Below are 21,215 nucleotides of genomic sequence, written 5' to 3' on the forward strand. Positions count from 1 at the left end.
GGAAAAGCACAGCTAGTCAGGCAACATCCGAGGAGGATGAAAGTCAACATTTTGAACATAAGCTCTTCATCAGAAATGTGGGGTGGGGGTGGCAAGGGGGCTGAGAGATAAATGGAAGGAAGGTGGGGCTGAGGGGAAGGTAGCTAAGAATGTGATAGGTAGATGTGTCCCAGAGGTGTTCTCTGAAACATTCCGCAAGTTGGTGGGATGATGGTGATAGGTTGGAGTGGAGGGTGGAGTGGATAGGTGAGAAGGTAGATGGACAAGTAGGACAGTTCAAGAGGGCGGTGCCAAGTTGGAGGGTTGGATCTGGGATAAGGTGAGGAGAGGGAAGATTAGGAAACTGGTGAAATCGAGATTGATCCCATGTGGTTGGAGGGTCCCAAGGTGGAAGATGAGGTGTTCTTCCAACTGGCATCTGGTGGCTAGAATTTGAGATGTAGGAGGTCCAGGACTTGCATGTCCTTGGCGGAGTGGGAGAGGGAGTTTTAGTGTTCGGCCACAGCACAGTGGGGTTGTTTAGTGCATGTGTCCCAGAGGTGTTCTCTGAAACATTCCGCAAGTTGGTGTCCTGTCTCCTCAATGTAGAGGAGAACACATCAAGAGCAACGAACACAGTAGATGAGGTGTTTGGAGGTACAGGAAAATCTCAGCCACATTTGGAAGATCCTTTGGGGCCTTGGGTGGAGGTGAGGGGAGAGTTGTGGGCGCAGGTTTTACACCTCTTGCAGTGGCAAGGGACGCTGCCCTGACTGGAAGGTGGGTTGGTGGGGGGCATGGACCTAACGAGGAAGTCGCGGAGGGAATGGTCTCTGCAGGTTGCAGATTGGGGTGGGGAGGGAAATATATGGTGGTGGGGTCTGATTGTAGGTGGCAGAAATTGCAGAGGATAACATGTTATATCTAGAGATTGGTGGGGTGGAAGGTGAGGACCAGGGAAGTTCTGTCCTTGTTGCAATGTGCAGAAAGTAGAGGAGATGCACTGGAGTCAGGAGGTGAGTTACTCACTGCAGTATTCCTATCCTCTGACCTGCTCTTGTAGCCACTGTGCTTGAGTGGTGAATCCAGTTCAGTTTCTGGTCAATGATAACCCCCAGGATGTTGGATAGAGGGGGATTCGGTGATGGTAACATAATTGAATGTCAAGTGGCAGTGGTTAGATTGTCTGTTATTGAAGATGGTCATTACCTAGCATTTGTGTAGCCAAATGCCACTTGTTACTTGCCACTTGTCAGCCCAAGCCTGGATATTTTTCTGAGTTTATTGTATTTGAACATTAGAGCCTAAATTTCAACCTTGATTTATGAAGTGAGGTTTTGGAGTATGACTTGAACCCACAATGTAGCTCACCATTGAGAATTTCTGTTGGACTGAGTGATATGGGTGTTCGAATTCTGCATTAATTATAATTCTGAGATTGGTTTTGGTCACATTCCCAATGTTCATGATGCTGATCTGCTGATGTCACAATATCATCTCAGTTTGGACTTCCAGTGCTGAGCCCAATTTGTTTTGGCTAAGAGTGAGTTACATGAATTTTTTTTTAGAACAGTTTCTCGTCACAAGGGTCAGGAAAATCTCTTGCCACATCTCACCAAATGCACCTCATTAACTACCAATCCCTCTGCTATGAGGTCCCTCAGGTTTGATTCCAGCCCATCTTAACACACACCTTTCCCCTTGTGAAAGAATCTGGGACCAGAGGTCATAACGTCAGAACAAGGAGTTGCCCTCATAAGATTAAGATGAGGGGGAATTTCTTCTTTCAGAGAGTAGGAATTCTTTACCGCAGAGAGCTGTTGAGGTTGGATTGTTAAGTATATTCAAGGCTGAGGTAACCTTGAAGAGGAAGAAAAGTGAGTTGAGGAATTTCAGATCAGCTATGATCAAATTGAATGGATGGAGAAGACTCGATGGGCTAAATGAAAACTGAAAGAACTGCAAATGCTGCAAGTCAGAAACAAAAATAGAAATTGCTGGAAAAGCTCAGCATCTATGGAGAGAAATCAGAGTTAATGTTTCAGGTCGAGTGGCCCTTCCTCTGAACTGAGGAGTTTTGAGGAAGAGTTACTCGACCAAAATGTCCACTCTGATTTCTCTCCACAGATGCTGGCAAACCTGCTGAGCTTTTCCAGCAATTTCTATTTTTGTATCAATGGGCTAAATGGCCTGCTTCTTCTCCTATGTCTTATGGTCTTATTGTCTGATGGTCTCCAGAGCAAATTGCCACTCACTGGATATCTGCCAAATAACTGGCATCCCTTGTATCCATGCCATCTACAAAAGGTTGTGTTGGCAATCCAGTTCCAGCCCCTACCAGCAATGTAATGGCACAGCAACCACAAAGCCATGCTGTCTATGGCCAACATGGCCACCACTCCCTTACACATATCATGCTATGGTCTCACCGTCATTGCTGTTTAACCAGCACGCCTCGCGCTTTACCTGTCTGTAGTTATATCCCACCTAAGCACCCTCACTAAGTCACCACTGCTCTGTTCCCAATGTCCATTGTGGACCTACATCTTTCATTGTCCAATAGAGAATGTTATATACTGATCACACAAATCCAAACATGTCCAAGGGGTGGCATGGTGGCTCAATAGCTGGCACTGCTGTCTCACAGCACTAGGGACCCAGGTTTGATTCCAGCCTTAAGCTGTGTGAAGTTTACACATTCACCCTGTGTCAGTGTGGGCTTCCTCTGGGTGCTCTGGTTTCCTCACACATTCCAAAGGTGGGCAGGTTAGGTGGATTGGCCATGCTAAATTGTCCATGGTGTCCAGGGATGTGTCGGTTGGGTGGATAATAGTGTTTATTTATTTATTCATGGGATGTGGGCATCACTGGCCAGGCCAGCATTTCTTGCCCATTCCTAATTGTCCAGAGGGCAGTTAAGTGACAACCACATTGCTGTGTGTCTGGAGTCACATGTAGGTAGACCAGGTAAGGATGACAGTTACCTTCCCTGAAGAGTGTTAGAGAACAAGATAGGTTTTTCTGACAATCAACAATGGCTTTTCATGGTCATCATTCGACTCTTATTTCCAGTTTTTTTAAATTGAATTCACATTCCAACTTCTGCCACAGCTGGATTTGAACTCTCATTCCCAGAACATTAGCTGGGTCTCTCGATTAATAATCTAGCGATAATATCCCTCGGCCATTGACTTCCCACTAGACCATTGACTCCCCACTTGGTCATGGGATGTACAGGGTTAAAGGGAAAGTGTAAAGGGATGGGTCTAGGTAGGATGCTCTTTGGAGGGTTGTTGTGGACTCGATGGGCAAAATGATCTGCTTCCACTCTGTAGAGTTTCTGTGATTTATTGACAGCCAGTAAAAGGGAACATAGAAAAAACAGTACAAATTAGGGTTCACCTTGACAATGCAAACCAAATGCTGGCACTATAATGAAAGATCACTAAATATTCCGTGATCGATCGTCTGCTGCATTCAACTCTCGTCCATTGGAACTGAGTGTCAATGAGATGTTGTCTGGCTTGTTGACCCAATGCAGCTGAGTGTTATCTTGGACAACCTCAGCTTCCTCCTTTCCAATGTCCTCCTCCTCCTCTGGAAGTGTACTCCCATTCACTCAGTTCCTCAGGATCCAGCAGAATATGCCAGGATGATATGGTACACTCTGTCTGGATTGTACTCATGGGGCAGCCCACACAGATTGGACTGATCTATCCTGTGGAACCACATCTTCAACAGCCCCATTGTTTGCTCCATCACAGCCCTAGTCAAAGTGTGGCTGGTATTGTATCTGAACTCACCTCAGTCAGAGAGTTCTCAATGGTTATGACCATGGCCATATTGAATAACCTTTGTACCCCAGTAACCAACCTTAGAAAGCACATGGACCCTCAAACACACCAGGTACACAATTGTGCACCATGATGTGGGAATTATGACAGCTGCCAGAGTAGCAGGCACACACCTCAGGAAGTGGCAACATGATCACAGATTATCTCAATGTTTATCAAATAAATCCCATTCTTGTTGATCAATTCCACTGCATTTGAAACAGCCCTCACAATGCCAAATGCGTGCAGTCAATGGCACACTGCACATGGGGGACACAGCCACGTTCCAGAATCCAAAGGCCTGGGCTGCAGCACTGACCTCGACATGGGGAAATGAAATGAAATGGAGTGATCTTGCACAGATGGAATTAGTCAGCTTCCTGATGCATTTATGCGTATGTATGACTGAGAGATCCCACACAAATCATCTGTCACACCCTGAAAAGTAGAGTTAAAGTTAAAATCACATCAGTCCTGATCTTATTGAGTGGTGGTGCAGGTTCAAAGGACTGACTCTTGTTCCTTGTTTGTACATTCATAAGTGAAGAACCTGGAAAAATAAATTGAAGAGCAGAAAGTCCTGGCAAACCAAGAGGGTCACCTCAGCCAACCCTATACCACTGGTGCTAGTAAACTGTGGTTCCCAGTTCCACCCTGACCCCCTCCACCCCCATAAAACCAATGTTGTTTAGTTGGTCTGTGTCTGTCTCTATGTGTATGTAGGGTTTTAAAAGGGATATAGTCTTTTAACAAGTAGAGCCATATGTTGCTAGTTCAGCGGTGTTTACTCGTGACTAGAATTTGCTTATTTGTAATGAACTCTAGTTCTTAGTAAGTACAGGAAACCAGCCAGTATTTATGATTGACTTAATTCCATCAGACAAGTAAACCAGGGACTTTGCCTACTTTTATTAATTTTTGTGGTAACTCTGGGAATAGTGGGGCATTAGAATCAGTGAACATTCCCAAGTGAATCATTACAATAGAGGGATAGAAATGGGCAACCTTAATGATGGTGTGAATATACTGTCAGACATTTATCCTTGGGTCAAATGTGACAAAAAGATTGGTTTAATTTCAAGCTGTCGCCGAAAGGTGGGCAAGAGTTAATAGTTAGGGAACGGAGTTTGGAGAGAGTACTGAAAATAATGGTTTTAGTCCTCCCAGTGGAAATCACAATGAGTGGTTCTTCATCTCCCAACCTGCCCCTATCCACAGGTGGATTTGAGAACCAGAAAACATCCTGCCCCATGTCCCCTCGTTCTAGATGTTCCAGCCAGGGGAATCAGCTTCTCATTGCCGACCCTATCAATTAATAGATTACCTATAGCGAGTTAACACTAATGCCTGGTGCTGGGGAAAAAATAAGCACTACTGCAGCTAGGCGGTAGTGTGGGGAGAAAAAAAGAAAAAAAGAAATAAACAAAAGAAAAAAATAAAAGTAGAAAAAAAAACACTAATGCCTGCACTGCTTTTCCATTCTAAAATCCATCTGCTTTCCTGTTGCATAATATGGATACTTTGTGTTGCTTCAAGCTAGCACTGTTTGCAAAAAAAAAAGAAACTTTAACCAAATCTTTGCGTGGAAACAAAAATTCTAGCTTTCTGAAAACATGAGCAGGATTTGCATTGGATAGTCAAACAGACAGAAGTGGAATCAGTTTTAGTGCTTTTGAAAATGAAAATTTAAACATCTTCAAAGTAGATTGTTTGTAAGCATTCTAATTTCTCAGAACTTTAGATTGGAATTGCATGACAGTTGCTATGCAAAATTAGAAGCACAAACCTCAAGATAAAAGTGTTGACAAGTACTGCTCCCATCTGAGAAACAATATCAATATTACTTCCACTTAATTTTGTACAGAACATTGGCAGTAACGTTTCTACAATCCATCAAGATGGTGATTTCCTTCCCTAGAAACACAATATAATCAAATAGGAACTCAAGAGACATTTTATGTGCAGAAGAAGTAAGATACTGATAATTAACATTGCAGGCATAGCTCTAACAGCAGGAAACACGTTTTATGTTCTAATCTGCTCAGGAAGAGGTTTCATAATCAGTCTTACCTAGAGGTATGCAGATGCATTTTAATTGCAATTCAACATTTAACCTTTCCATCCTCGAAAAGGTATCAGCCATTTCCTGTTTTGTGGTAATTACCGAGGCAACTGTTTGTAATTCACAACATTTATGCTTGTCACAGACTTCGCCCTGTTCATCTTCCAGTGTGAATTGAAGGTCATTTCAAAAGCTAACAGAGATTAATCAAATATTTAAAACCCATGCCCTTGTTTTGTGTCTCATGTTGCATCCAATTCTAAATTTCAAACTTCAACAAATCAAGTAATGTTTAAGATGTAAAAACAGAAAGTGCTCAAGAAACTCAGCAGGTCTGGCGGCATCTGTGCGGAGAGAAACAGAGTTAACCTTTTGAGTTCTCTTGCTCTGACCACTTTCTGATTTCACTTCCAATCTCCAGCATGTACTTTGCAAGTATTCCCGACAAGTTACATTAATATCTTCCTGTAGAGCAAACGGATGTATTTGTTTTGAAGGCTAAAAGACAAAAGACATTAATACCTATCTGTAGATCAAACTGATGTGTTTGTTCTGAAGGCTTAAAAACAAATGTTTATAGCCATGAGTTTTGACTCTGTAGTGCTAATCGAGACAGCTTTTCTGTAAGCCTGGGCAGACAAAGATGGCAAAAACTCCCACAGCCACTTCCGGCCCTCACATCATCGCTGATGCCATACGCTCAGTGACTTCCACCACCCCTACGGCCATGATCACCACCACTTCCGATCCCACCAGCGCCACTCACCTGCATTCTGCTGACACGCCCCCCACATACCCCACTGTCACTATCCCCACCCCCCAGAACCCCAAAGGGAACACTACCCCTGCTCATGCCTCCACCCCCATTCCCCCCACCATCACACCCACTCCAGGTACTGGCTCCGATCCCACTCCCAGCTCCACACCCGCACCAGATCCCAGCTCCCGGCCCTGCCGAGTTTTCACCATCCCTCCAGACCTCCCACTCACTGAGGACGAATGATCAGTCCTCAGCAAAGGACCCACCTTCATCCCCCTCCGTCCACGCATCAATGAATTTAATACACGCCGTGACATCGAACAATTCTTCCGTTGCCTCCGCCTCCGAGCTTGCTTTCACAATCAGGACTCCCGCCCACCTTCCGAGGACCCCTTCGCCCACCTCCAACACACTGTATCCACCTGGACACCCCGCGCTGGCCTATTACCTGCCCTCGACCTCTTCGTTTCCAACTGCCGCCGGGACATTAACCGCCTCAACCTGTCGACCCCCCTCCCCCACTCCAACCTCTCACCCTCGCAACATGCAGCCCTCCAATCCCTCTGCTCTACTCCCAACCTCACCATTAAGCCAGCGGATAAAGGGGGTGCAGTGGTAGTCTGGCGCACTGACCTCTACACCGCTGAAGCCAAACGCCAACTCGAGGACACCTCTTCCTACTGCCCCCTTGACCATGACCCCAACCCCCACCACCAAACCATCATCTCCCAGACCATACAGAACCTCATCACCTCAGGAGATCTCCCACCCACAGCTTCCAACCTCATAGTCCGGGAACCCCGCACTGCCCGGTTCTACCTCCTTCCCAAGATCCACAAGCCTGACCACCCTGGCCGACCCATTGTCTCAGCATGCTCCTGCCCCACTGAACTCATCTCTACCTACCTTGACACTGTACTATCCCCCCTAGTCCAGAGACTCCCCACATACCTTCGAGACACCACCCACGCCCTCCACCTCCTCCAAGACTTCCGTTTCTCCAGCCCCCAATGCCTCATCTTCACCATGGATATCCAATCCCTCTACACCTCCATCCGCCATGACCAGGGCCTCCAAGCCCTCCGTTTTTTCCTCTCCAGACGTCCCCAACAGTACCCTTCCACTGACACTCTCATTCGTTTGGCAGAACTGGTCCTCACCCTTAACAATTCCTCCTTTGAATCCTCCCACTTCCTCCAGACCAAAGGCATAGCCATGGGCACACGTATGGCCCCCAGCTATGCCTGTCTCTTTGTTGGCTACGTAGAGCAGTTGATCTTCCATAATTACACCGGCACCACTCCCCACCTCTTCCTCCGCTACATTGATGATTGCATTGGCACCACCTCGTGCTCCCGCGAGGAGGTTGAGCAATTCATCAACTTCACCAACACATTCCACCCTGACCTTAAATTTACCTGGACCATCTCTGACACCTCGCTCCCCTTCCTGGACCTCTCCATCTTCATTAATGACGACCGACTTGACACTGACATTTTTTACAAACCCACCGACTCCCACAGCTACCTGGAGTACACCTCTTCCCACCCTATCTCTTGCAAAAATGCCATCGTGTATTCCCAATTTCTCCGCCTCCGCCGTATCTGCTCCCAGGAGGACCAGTTCCACCATAGAACACACCAGATGGACTCCTTCTTTAGAGACCGCAATTTCCCTTCCCACGTGGTTAAAGATGCCCTCCAACGCATCTCGTCCACATCCCGCACCTCCGCCCTCAGACCACCCCTCCAACCGTAACAAGGACAGAACGCCCCTGGTGCTCACCTTCCACCCTACAAACCTTTGCATAAACCAAATCATCCACCGACATTTCCGCCACCTCCAAAAAGACCCCACCACCAGGGATATATTTCCCTCCTCACCCCTTTCTGCCTTCCGCAAAGACCGTTCCCTCCGTGACTACCTGGTCAGGTCCACACCCCCTTATGACCCACCCTCCTATTCTGGCACTTTCCCCTGCCACCGCAGGAACTGTAAAACCTGTGCCCACACCACCTCCCTCACCTCTATCCAAGGCCCTGAAGGAGCCTTCCACATCCATCAAATTTTCACCTGCACATCCACTAATATCATTTATTGTATCCGTTGCTCCCGATGTGGTCTCCTCTACATTGGGGAGACTGGGCGCCTCCTAGCAGAGCGCTTTAGGGAACATCTCCGAGACACCCGCACCAATCAACCAAACTGCCCTGTGGCCCAACATTTCAACTCCCCCTCCCACTCTGCCAAGGACATGGAGGTCTCTGGGCCTCCTTCACCGCTGCTCCCTCACCACCAGACGCCTGGAGGAAGAACGCCTCATCTTCCGCCTCGGAACACTTCAACCCTAGGGCATCAATGTGGACTTCAACAGCTTCCTCATTTCCCCTTCCCCCACCTCATCCTAGTTTCAAACTTCCAGCTCAGCACTGTCTCCTTGACTTGTCCGGACTTGTCCGACCTGCCTATCTCCTTTTCCACCTATCCACTCCACCCTCTCCTCCTTGACCTATCACCTTTATCTCCTCCCCCACTCACCCATTGTACTCTATGCTACTCTCTCACCACCCCCACCCTCCTCTAGCTTATCTCTCCACGCTTCAGGCTCACTGCCTTTATTCCTGATGAAGGGTTTTTGCCCGAAACGTCGATTTCGCTGCTCCTTGGATGCTGCCTGAACTGCTGTGCTCTTCCAGCACCACTAATCCAGACAAAGATGGCAGCCAAAGCACTGTAGCAGAGTGGGTCCAGTGTGATGTCTGTTGTTGGAGGAGTGCTGAAGAAATGTTGGAATTGAAATGTTACTGAATGTTTTTTACAAGGCAGACAGAATAATAATTGACCTTTAACAATTGTCAGTAGAAAGCCTGCTGGGGATGTGCATGTTGATACTGGCTGTTTGCGGCTGCAATACAATGGTTAGAGTGACATTTTCTTGGATGTTTTTATGGATGGCAAATGGTATATCATCAGTCATTTATGGCTGTATAATGTGGTGCACCATTTCCTTGAAAGGACTTGAGACATTAGCAGAGTTGGTCCTTACTGAACCTCTTGTACTGCCCCCTGTTATAAATAACCTTTTTCTGTCTATTTGAGAGGGAAGAACATTAGTGAGTGTTCTGCAAAATGTCTGAGATGATTGTGCTGTCATAGCTGACTGGATGTGGAAGCTACAAGATGAGCCTTGCAGTATTGGTATTTGTGTGAGACTGAGGTGAAGTGGTTAAGTGGTAGGTAGGCATGACCCTAATTGTTAGGGATTGCTGAAGGATGAATAATGAGGATATTGCACATGAAGTAGTGTGAGAGATTGATGGTGTGTGGGGATGTGTTGTTTCGGAAGATGCAATGGGTGACTTTGACTATTCTCATGTAAGGTGACTCCAGGTCCTTAGGGTCAGACACCTAGATCTGTCTTTAGCCACCCAGTCTTTTGACTTTTCAGGTATACCTTGACAGCCACATGGCCCCCTGCAGAAACATGCCGTCTGTCCTCATTTTGATCCCCTGGGCTAACACTCTGGTCTGTTGCTTCATTGGAAGTGTCGAGCCATCTGTCAACATCATCACTAACATTTCAACCAGTTATAGCAGGCTGAACGTTCTTCCTGATTTAAGAGGGGTCAGCTGCTTTTTAAGAAATGCTGTGAATGCATATTTTGTGAACTTGGCAGCTGGCACTAGGCTGTTCTTTAAAAGGTGTTGTCAGGAAAGGCCTACACCCACTTACAGGCCACATTCAAGTTGCAGCTCTTCATATCATTGATTCCTTTCAGCAAGCTCCAACTAAATTAACTAAATAAATTCTTAGTGTAAAGGGTAAGTGTTAAAGAACATTCTTCATGCAACAGAAGTTTTCAATAGTGAAATTCACCCGGAAGTAATGAAACAAATGGACAGTAATTGTTCATTAACTTCAAATGAAAGTTTCATAACCTCTCCTTCACGAAACCTGTTTTTTTTGTTGTGCCAAATACTTCAAATCTCCTGAACACTTCTGGCATTCTACATTTTGAGCATTGGAGACATTATTAGCAGCTTACTAGGGCCCTTGACCAAAACATGAAATATGAAGTTTATTATCTGCTTTCTCTCTTAACCTTAGCCTTTGGCAACATTTCTATCTCTTACTTTGCCTCCCCCTCCTCTAACCAAAAAAAGGTTCTTTGCGTTGATTGGTCAGGGGACAAGTGTTTTCTTCGGTGTCTCATTTTTTCAGTGGTCTATTTGGGAATTTAGAACAGTGGGAATGGAGGTTAGGGCAGTTGAATGTTCCTCCTGCAGTATGTGGGAGGTAAGGGTCACCATTAGTGTCCTTGCTGACTTCATTTGTGGGAAGTGCACCCAACTTTAGCTCCTTGAGAACTGTGTTATGGAACTGGACCTGGAGCTAAATGAACTTTGGATCATATGGGAGGCGGAGGGGTTTTTTGTGAGGAGTTACAGGGTGGTAGTTACTCCAGAGCCATCTGAAGAAGGTAGGTGGGTTACTGTCAGGAGTAGGAAAGGGAACCAGCAGGCAGTGCAAGGATCTCCTGTGGTGGTTCTCCTCAACAACAAGTATACCATTTTGGATATTATTGAGGGCGATGACTTACCAGGAGTAAGCAATGGGGCACAGGTCTCTGGTGCAGAGTCTGTGCCTGTTGCTCACGGGGAAAAGGAGCAGATCTTTAGTCACTGGGGACTTCATAGTTAGAGGGACACATGGGAGGTTTTGTGGGAATAAGACACTCATTATTGGTGTGTTGCCTCCCATGTGCCAGCGTTTGTGATGTCTCTGATTGTGGTTTGGGGATCTTTAAGGTAGAGGGGGTGCAGCCTCAAGTCATGGTCCACATAGGCACCAATGACATAGGTAGGAAGAAAGGTGGGGATTTAAGGCAGAAATTCAGGGAGCTAGGGTGGAAGCTTAGAGCTAGAACAAACAGAGTTATTATCTCTGGTTTGTTGTCTGTGCCACGTGCTAGTGAAGCGAGGAACAGGGAGAGGGTGGAGCTGAACACATGACTGCAGGGATGGTGCAGGAGGGAGGGCTTTAGATTCTTGGATAATTGGACTCTTTCTGGGGACCTCCACAAACAGGATGGTCTTCACCTGAACCAGAGAGGTACCAATATCCTGGGAGGGGGAAATTGCTAATGCTGTTTGGGGTGGGGTGGGGTGGGCGTTTAAACTAATGCAACAGAGGGATGGGAACCTGAATTGTAGTTCCAGAGTAAAGGAGTTTGAGGGTAGTGAGGTCAGGGATAGGTTTACAAGGTCGCGAGAGGACACGGGCAATCACCACCTTGGTTTGAAATATGTGTACTTCAGTTCCAGGAGCATCCAGAATAAGGTGGGGGAATTTGCAGCATGGGTTGGTATCTGGGATTTCGATGTTGTGGCCATTTCAGAGACATGGCTAGAGGAGGGACAGGAATGGTTGTTGCAGATTCTGGGATTCAGATGTTTCAGCAAGAACAGAGAAAATGGTAAAAGGGGGAGGGGACATGTAGCATTGTTAAGGTAGTATTACAAAGGCAGTATTACAGCAGCTGAGATAACTTTTGAGGGCTCATCCACTGAGGTAGTTTGGGCTAAGGTTAGAAACAGGAAAGAAGACATCACTCTGTTGGGAGTTTTCTATAGGCGTCCAAATTGTTGCAGGGATGTAGAGGAAAGCAGAGCAAAGATGACTCTCAATAGGAGCGAGAGTAACAGGTTAGTTTTTATGAAGGACTATAACTTCCCCAGTATTGACTGGGAATACTCTCGTTCAGGTAGTTTAGATGGGTCAGTTTTTTTTTCAATGTGTGCAGGAGGGTTTTCTGACACAGTATGTAGACAGCCCAACAAGGGGCGATGTCATATTGGGGTTGAAAGTGTGGTACTGGAAAAGCACAGCAGGTCAGGCAGCATCTGAGGAGCAAGAGAATTGATATTTCGGGTGAAAGCCCTTCATCAGGAATCAGTCCTCATCTCCTCTGTGATGCCATATTGGACTTGGTACTGGGGAACGAACCAGGCCAAGTGTTAGATTTGGAGGTCGGTGAACACGTTGATAATAGTGACCACAATTCAGTTATGTTTGCAAGAGCAATGGGCAGGGATAGGTATACATTGCAGGGAAAGAGGTACAACTGGGGGAAAGGCAATTATGATGCAATTAGGCTAGATTTAGGATGCATAGGATGGGGAAGGAAACTGCAGAGGATGGATGCATTTGAAATGTGGAGCTTATTCATGGAACAGCTACTGCGGGTCCTTGATAAGTATATACCTGTCAGGCAGGGAGGTAGTTGTCAAGAGAAGGAGCCATGGTTTACTAAAGAAGATGAAGCTCTTATCAAGAAGAAGAAGAAGAAGAAGGTGGCTTATGTGAGGATGAGGCATGAAGGCTCAGTTAGGGGGCTTGAGAGTTATAAGTTAGCCAGAAAGGATCTAAAGAGCCAGGAGGGGACATGAGAAGTTTTTGGTGGATAGGATCAAGGAAAACCCTAAGGCTTTCTACAGGATATCAGGAATACAAGAATGACTAGAGCAAGATTAGGGCCAATCAAAGATAGGAGTGGGATGTTGTGTGTGGAATCTGAGGACTTAGGGGAAATGCTTAAAGAATACTTTTTGTCAGTACTTACATTGGAAAAGGGCAATGTTAGAGTTAATAGAGAGATACAGGCTACAGGATTAGATGGAATTGAAATTGACAAAGAGGAGGATTTAGCAATTTTGGAAGATCTGAAAATAGTGAGACCCCTGGGCTGGGTGGGATTTATCCTCTGATTCTCTGGGAAGCCAGGGAGGAGATTGCAGAGCCTTTAGCTTTGATATTTATGTCATCATTGCTGACAGTAGTAGTGCCAGAAGATTGGAGGATAGCAAATGTTAAGAAGGGGAGTTGAGACTTACTTCAGTTGTGGGTAAAGTGTTGGAAAAGGATATAAGAGATAGGATTTATAATCATTGGGAAAGGAATAATTTGATTAGGGATAGTCAACATGGTTTCGTGAAAGGTAGGCCATGACTCACTAACCTTATTGAGTTCTTCGAGAAGGTGACAAAACAGGTAGATGAAGGTAAAGTGGTTGACATGGTGTATATTGGCTTCAGTAAGGCATTTGATAAGGTTGCACATGGTAGGCTATTGCACAAAATACTGAGTTTCGGGATTGATGGTGATTTAGTGGTTTGGATCAGAAATTGGCTAGCTGAAAGAAGACAGAGGTTCGTGGTTGATGGAAATGTTCATCATGGTGCTCAGTTACCAGTAGTGTGCCGCAAGAATCTGTTTTAGGGCCACTTCTGTTTGTCATTTTTATAAATGATTTGGATGTGGGTGTAGAAGGATGGGTTAATCAGATGACACTAAGGTAGGCAGAGTTGTGGATAGTGCCGATGGATGTTGTGGGTTACAGAGACACATAGATAAGATGAAGAGCTGGGCTGAGAAGTAGCAAATGGAGTTTAATGCCGAAAAGTGATTCACTTTGGAAGAAGTAACAGCAGAGTACTCAGCTAATGGTAAAATTCTTGGCAGTGTAGATGAACAGAGAGATCTCGGAGTCCAGGTGCATAAATCCCTGTAAGTTGCCACCCAAGTTGATAGGGTTATTAAGAAGGCATATGGTGTGTTGGCGTTTATAGGTAGGGGATTGCGTTTTGGAGCCACATGGTCATGCTTCAGCTGTACAAGACGCTGGTAAGGCCACACCTGAAGTGTTGTGTACTGGTCACTGCATTATAGGAAAGATGTGGAAATGTTGGAAAGGGTTCAGAGGAGATTGACTAGGATGTTGCCTGGTATGGAAGGAAGGTCTTACAATAAAAGGCTGAGGGAAATGACGCTGTTATCCTTGGAGAGAAGAAGGTTGAGAGGTGACTTAATTGAGACGTATAAGATAATCAGAGAGTTAGATAGGGTGGACAGTTTTCCTTGGATGGTGAAAGCAACAATGAGGGGACATAGCTTTAAGTTGAGGGGTGATAGATTTAGGACAGATATCAGGGGTACATTCTGTACTCAGAGAGTGGTAAGGGCATGGAACGACCTGCCTGAAACAGTAGTAAACTTGCCGATGTTAAGGGCATTTAAATAGGCATTGGACATACGTATGGATAATAATGGAACGGTGTAGGTTAGACGGGCATTGGATTAATTTCACACATTAGCACAACAGCGAGGGCTTGAAGGGCCTATACTGCACTATAACGTTCTATGTGCTATGTACTTCCTATACTAACAATTTCATTGCTGTGGTCAATTTGAACCTTTTGTTTTATCTTCTAAGATACACATGATCCACAAATGATCATACCTACCTGTGTTTTCTTTAAAACATAATCATTACATTTGAGTTAATTCTTTTTATGACCCTAAACCTTAAGTTCCTCACTAAGAAATACAGGTTAGCTTTAAGTTAAATAATGCAGCCACCCATGAAATGCATCTTATCAATGAACAGCCTATTTTGAACTGACTATATTTGGAGATCAATCCAAGGATGGAGTAGTGTGAAGATGTTCCATTTTAATGTTAATGTTCATTTTTGAGATCTATCCAATTTAATATCCCTCAATTATGTTTCAATTGAATTTATTCCTTTTTTTTAGTATGCTCTATTTTAGATGTCTTAAGTATTGCACCATGTTCTGCAGCAATTTTCAGGTAAGGAATAGACCTAATAAAATCCTCAAGGAATTATTCATTGTCATCTTTACTGAAGTTTTTCTTGTCCTTTTTTCCAGGCCATACAAATGGATGTAAAAAAGTTGAACATCACCTTACTTCGAATATTCCGTGAAGGAATAGCTGCAGCCTTGGGTCTTTTACCACAGCAAGTACATATTAATCATCTGAATGTAAGTTACCTTCCAGCCACTGAAAACCAATAAGCAATTACATCTGTAGCATCCATCACGTTAGTTCTTTCATCTGGTTTAAAAGGAAGTGTTATTATAAACGATATGGCCTCATTTGTAAACATGTAAAAGGTGTAAATATTATGACAGTATTACTTTGCACCAAAGTTGCATTTTTCCAAAATAAAAGGTAAAGCTTTTTCTTTGATAAATCTTACACTGTCATAATTCATCAAAAGCTTATTAGTTACCACTGATAAATACAAATATTTGCAAATATACCATGGCTCTCTTTTTAATTTGCACGAATGTCCTACATAATGTTGAAGGACAAGTTAAGAGCTTACAGCAGAGTCACATTCAATATTGTTGGCAATTACTTGAAACCAAGAGAAAAGCTAATGAAGACAGATAAGAGCTAATGGATCCCAAATGTGCAGTCACACTAGCAGCTTTCTGAAACATGCTGTAATACTCCATTTTCCATTCTCCCTCCTGTTTCCTTGGCTTTTATAGTTTGTCGGCTATAAATTCTGATTAAATTCTCACAAATGGGGACCAAGTGATAAATAAATGAGTTCTGAAACACTGCCAGTTTCTTTTAGTTGATTTTGTTTTGAATATTTGTGTAACAATTCAGATGCTGTCCAGCAGATTACATTAATATTAAACATATTGATATATTAAATACTTGCTAAAAGGAAAAGAAAACATATACAAATTACACAGCTAAGCAACTTATTAGGTAGATGAAATATTATTCTTCCTGCATGTATAATGCAGAAATGAGCTAAGAGCTGTGCAGATTATTTAACCAGGAATATCCTTGTCACCTTTGATTTTTATATTTGTAAAATGACACAGGACAAGACGAACTGCATTGAATTTTATATATCTTCAGTGAATGAAAGAAGTGCCACATTAGATCCAATACCTTCGGATGAAGTGATGCAATCGCTCAATGTAAATATGCTGCACCAAAGTCTGTCAGAGTTTGGCATAACACAGGTTACACCTGAGGTAAGCAATTGTTCACTGTTTATTGTCTCAATTAAAGAATATAAACAGATCTGCTCCTATTTGGAAGATTTCATGGTTGTGCGAGATGTGTCTCAGCTTAGCTGAGCTGTAAATCTGACTGAAGGTGAAACTTCAGTTTATCCTAATAAAAACTGATAAAGGAAAACAAATGGTAAATGTGTGGCAGGCAGCAGAATATCTGAACAACAAATAACACTGTTAATCCATTCAGGTTCTGTTTACATGGAGCCTTGACAATTGTTATTCTACAGTGCCTTGCAGACAAGACTGGCTTGATTAAAGTCTAGAAAGGTTGATAGATTTGTTTTGCTATTTCATGCTTTTTTCTTCATTAATTGATAATCTTTTTTGTGGATGGAATAATGATTTTACTATAGCATGTGACTAAAACTGTCACAGAACAATGGCCCAGTGTGAAGTGAATTCCAAGAATAGTAAATGTTTCTTTGTAATGCTTGCTTTTTTTTGGTAGCTTTTTCTTTGCTTTTGAGGATGAAAAGAAATGAGCAGGAGAGGGACCAGAATGGGAGAAGGCAATTTAAATGATCCATGAGACTTTTTTTGTCTGGCAGTCCCTATGTTTACGATCAGAGAGATTTGTGGTGCTGGAAAAGCACAGCAGGTCAGGCAGCATCCGAGGAGCAGGAGAATCGATGTTTCGGACATAAACCCTTCATCAGGAATGAGGCTTGTGGGCCAGGGGCTGAGAGATAAGTGGGAGGGGGGGCTGGGGGGAAGGTAGTTGAGAATGCAACAGGTAGATGAAGTTGGGGGAGAAGGTGATAGGTCACCAGAGGAGGGTGGAGCAGATAGATGGGAAAGACAATGGACAGGTCAAGAGGGCGGTGCCGAGTTGGAGGCTTGGGTCTGGGATAATGGGGGGAGGAGAATGAAGAAACTGGTGAAATTCATTGAACTCCAGCGTTTGCAGTCCTCACTTTCTCTTTTCAGAGAGACTTGTTTGCTCTGTTCTGAGATACTAGATCACAGTTAAAAGCTTCTATCCGCATATGCTACTCCTAAACAGGAAACAACTGATCCATGTGCAAAGTGAAATTCTCGATGTTGGACCCCAACCATGTGTTTATTTCCTAATATAAATTTTTGAGACACCCATTGTAGATTTGATGACCCTGATTGCAGCCTTGCTCAGTAGGCTACTTTGAAAACAAGATCCAGATATGATCAAACTAGTGATTCCTATGTCACTGATTGCAGGCTGCCACCAGAAAAAGTAGGTTTTGCAAGAAACTAGGAGAAATGGAAGTAATTATTTCACATTAATTCAGAAACCATTGTTAAAAAAACGATTGCCTGAGCTCTAGATTTCCTCCCTTGCTCTCCTGTTTGCTCTCTTCCCCCATTTCCTCATCACCACATCCTAACTCTCCTTATCCCTTTCAATACACAAACATCCACCCCCCCCCCAACCTCCAAGCCTGCCCAAGGGTTGTTGACAACAACTAGTGACCTGAAGATGTCCAGCATGTGTCTGTAGTTCACAGGTCCAAGGTAAATTGAGGCCTATGTTTAGAACCAATATGCCACCATTGTTTAACCATTATGCATTCAAACCTGCCATGAATGCAGAGCAGGTTTAGCCTATTCCAGCTTCCATTTCTTATGATCTTACTGACAAAATAGGAATCAATCAATGAATAAATAAGTGGAGCAGCAGGCACCACTTAATAGCTTGATAAAGCAACGGGCACCAGCAAGTTAATAGCAACACAAACAGATCAGGCACAAACAAATTAAATTTAAGGAGGTGCCTATGAATCAAATTCATTCAGTAATGGGATCAGAAGCAAAGGAATACACTGTTGGAGCAGGGGGCACCTGTACATTAATAAATTAACAAGACAGAGGGCATCATTAAATCAGTACAACTATAGAACAGCAGGCATACCAACACATGGAATATAGTAAGAGAGATTCCGGTAAATTACTGCAGCACCAGTCATACCAATACATCAGTAATGGAAAGCCTAAAAAATAAGAATGTAGCAGTAAATTACTTAATTTATACAGCAGTGGGTACTCCATCAAATAAAAAAATTCAAGATAAGTAAACAATAGTGAATTTAAAAATAGTTAAGCTCACAATCTCTAAATTAATGAATTTTCAATACTTATTGTTGATATTAAATTAAAAATTAAACTAAGTATGTCATAAAAATGTGGTTTATTGATAGATGTTGCTAGCTTCTCGGCAATTTTGCATTTGCACATTCTCAAGGGCAATAATAGGGATCAGCAATAAATGATGGACCAGCCAGAAAAAAAACACAAAACCTGTGAGTGGCACATACTGATCCAACTCATCCTGTATTCTCCAAATGCAGCTCCAATATGACTATTATGTTCATTTCCAAGAAGTACAAGTATTTTACTGGTTTTCCCCTCTTCTCTAGCTAACAATGCCAACATCCGTGAACCAGTAAAAATACATTCAAAGTTCAACTCTCAATTTCAGCTGACTGTGCCAAACTAAAAATGACAAAAATAAAGAAATTCAGTGATGGTCCCTTCCAACATGATGTTTAGTAAATACAGGGCAACCTCAGTTATTCGAAGGACACGTGCGACAACTATTTTGTTCAGATAATTAGATGTTCAGATAATCGAATATTCGGATAACACAGTTTACCCAAGCATTAGGATCTTGAGATCTCGTTCAGATAATCCAAAATTTGGATAATTGATGTTCAGATAACCGAGGGTCTACTGTGATTGAGTGTAAGCAATAATTAAGAGAATTCTGGTTGATGGAGTTGATTAATTAGATTACTTGCAATGTGGAAACAGGCCCTTCGGCCCAACAAGTCCACACCGCCCTGCCGAAGTGCAACCCACCCATTTACCCCTTCACCTAACACTACAGGCAATTTAGCATGACCAATTCACCTGACCTGCACATCTTTGGACTGTAGGAGGAAACCGGAGCTCCCGGAGGAAACCCACGCAGACACGGGGAGAACGTGCAAACTCCACACAGTCAGTCGCCTGAGGCGGGAATTGAACCGGGGTCTCTGGTGCTGTGAGGCAGCAGTGCTAACCACTGTGCCACCGTGCCACCCAATTAATCTTGATTTCTTGTGATTGTGTGCACGAATCTTGTCTGCATTTCTGCTCATTTTAACTCTTGCAGAATGGAAGATCAGAAAATGTTGATTAGTTTGACGATTGTGTACCAGAGCTGACCTGATGCTTGTCAAGCAGGTTTTTGTTTGGCAACTTTGTTTGAAGCTTGAATCCTGGCAGAGTTTCATAGGTTTGTTGTTTTTTGCTAAATTGTATTCAGGCAGAGTTGTAGACTTACAGGTTTGTAAAGGGCATTTGTTTTACAGGTTTGTAAGCAGGATATGTGTATCGCTGACTAGGTCAACATATATCGCCTATCCTAACTTCCCATGAAAATGTATTGGTCAATAGTCTGCATGGTGAAGTAATCTCTACATCATCTAGCCATAACTGTAACATGCACGTTTTCCACAAACAACAGATTTTTAAACTCTAGAAGGAGAATGAGATTCGGAAAGGAGTGAAATTAATGAATAAAATGAAAAGAAGAAGTTGAAAACTTTTTTTTGTTATTCCATGGGATGTGAGTATCACTGCCAAGGCCAGCATTTATTATCGATGTCTGATTGCCTTTGAGAAGGTGGCAAGGTTTTGCCTTCTTGAACTGCTTCAATGCATCTCAAGCAGATACACCATCGTGCTGTTCGGAAAGGAATTCCATTGGTTTGACCCAGCGAAGTAGAAGGAGCTATCATATTGTTCCAAATCAGGATGATTCCTGGTTTTATGGGTAACTCCTTTCCTAAAAGCACTCTGGTGTACTTGCATAAGATGTAATGAAGCAGTTCCAGAAGGCAGTAGTGTAACAATGTGCCTGCTCCCCTTTTTTTCTGGGTGCTAATGGATTGAAAGATGCGATCAAAGTACCTTGGTTGCAATGCTCTTATACCTTGCTGCTGCCACTGCAAGTCGATGGTGGATGGAGTGAATGTCAAAGGCTGTCTGCAAGATTTCCTGCCGAAGATTTATGGAGGTGCAAGTGGGAAGGCAGTTGTGGCCCCAACAATCATCCACTCACCTGATTAAATGCCACCCTGACACCAAACTCAACACAGGAGAGACCTCAAGCTCTGTGTCGTGTGTGCATTCCAGAATTCTTCCTTCAGATGCTATTTTGTTGTCCATTCAAAATACAAAATTATGACAAATGAACTGGGATGTAAGGAACTCATCTCCTGATTATCCGTAAGTTTCCATACTGTAGAAATTCTGTGCTGATTCTATGAACATTCTGGATCTCACCATTGACCAGGAAAATCAGCACAAGCTAATAATACTACGGTTACTAATGCAATTTGGATCAATTTTTAAAGTACTTGGCTCTCTTGTAGTGTGTGATAGAAGAAGTCTCATATACAAGTGCAATAGGTTTGTTGCATATAGTGACTTTATTATATGCGTTAGTGTTGCATATCTGTGTTGGGTCAAAAATGGTGTCTGTAACTTAGATCTCATGCTTTATTTGGATATACTTCCTGTAGTTCTTCACCAAATCATTTCTCTTACCTTTTAGAAAATTTAGAGTTTGCTAAACATCAGGTTTAAACCCAGAATTGACAGTGCTCAGAAGATAAACAGATAAATTATAGCACTGGAATACAGAGAAAAATAT

At 43.5% G+C, this 21,215-nt stretch overlaps 1 protein-coding gene across 1 annotated transcript in view; it reads left to right on the plus strand.

Annotated features, from left to right (window-relative positions):
- The window catches only part of LOC140457908 (receptor-type tyrosine-protein phosphatase R-like), a 223,248-nt gene that overhangs the window by 37,184 nt on the left and 164,849 nt on the right, over positions 1–21,215 (plus strand). The window contains exons 3-4 of the mRNA XM_072551685.1: positions 15,365–15,478; positions 16,343–16,498. Of these exons, the coding sequence (XP_072407786.1) occupies positions 15,365–15,478; positions 16,343–16,498 (270 nt within the window). The remainder of the gene's footprint in view (positions 1–15,364; positions 15,479–16,342; positions 16,499–21,215) is intronic.

Source organism: Chiloscyllium punctatum, chromosome 32 (genome assembly GCF_047496795.1).
Source record: "Chiloscyllium punctatum isolate Juve2018m chromosome 32, sChiPun1.3, whole genome shotgun sequence".
NCBI classification, from domain to species: domain Eukaryota; kingdom Metazoa; phylum Chordata; class Chondrichthyes; order Orectolobiformes; family Hemiscylliidae; genus Chiloscyllium; species Chiloscyllium punctatum.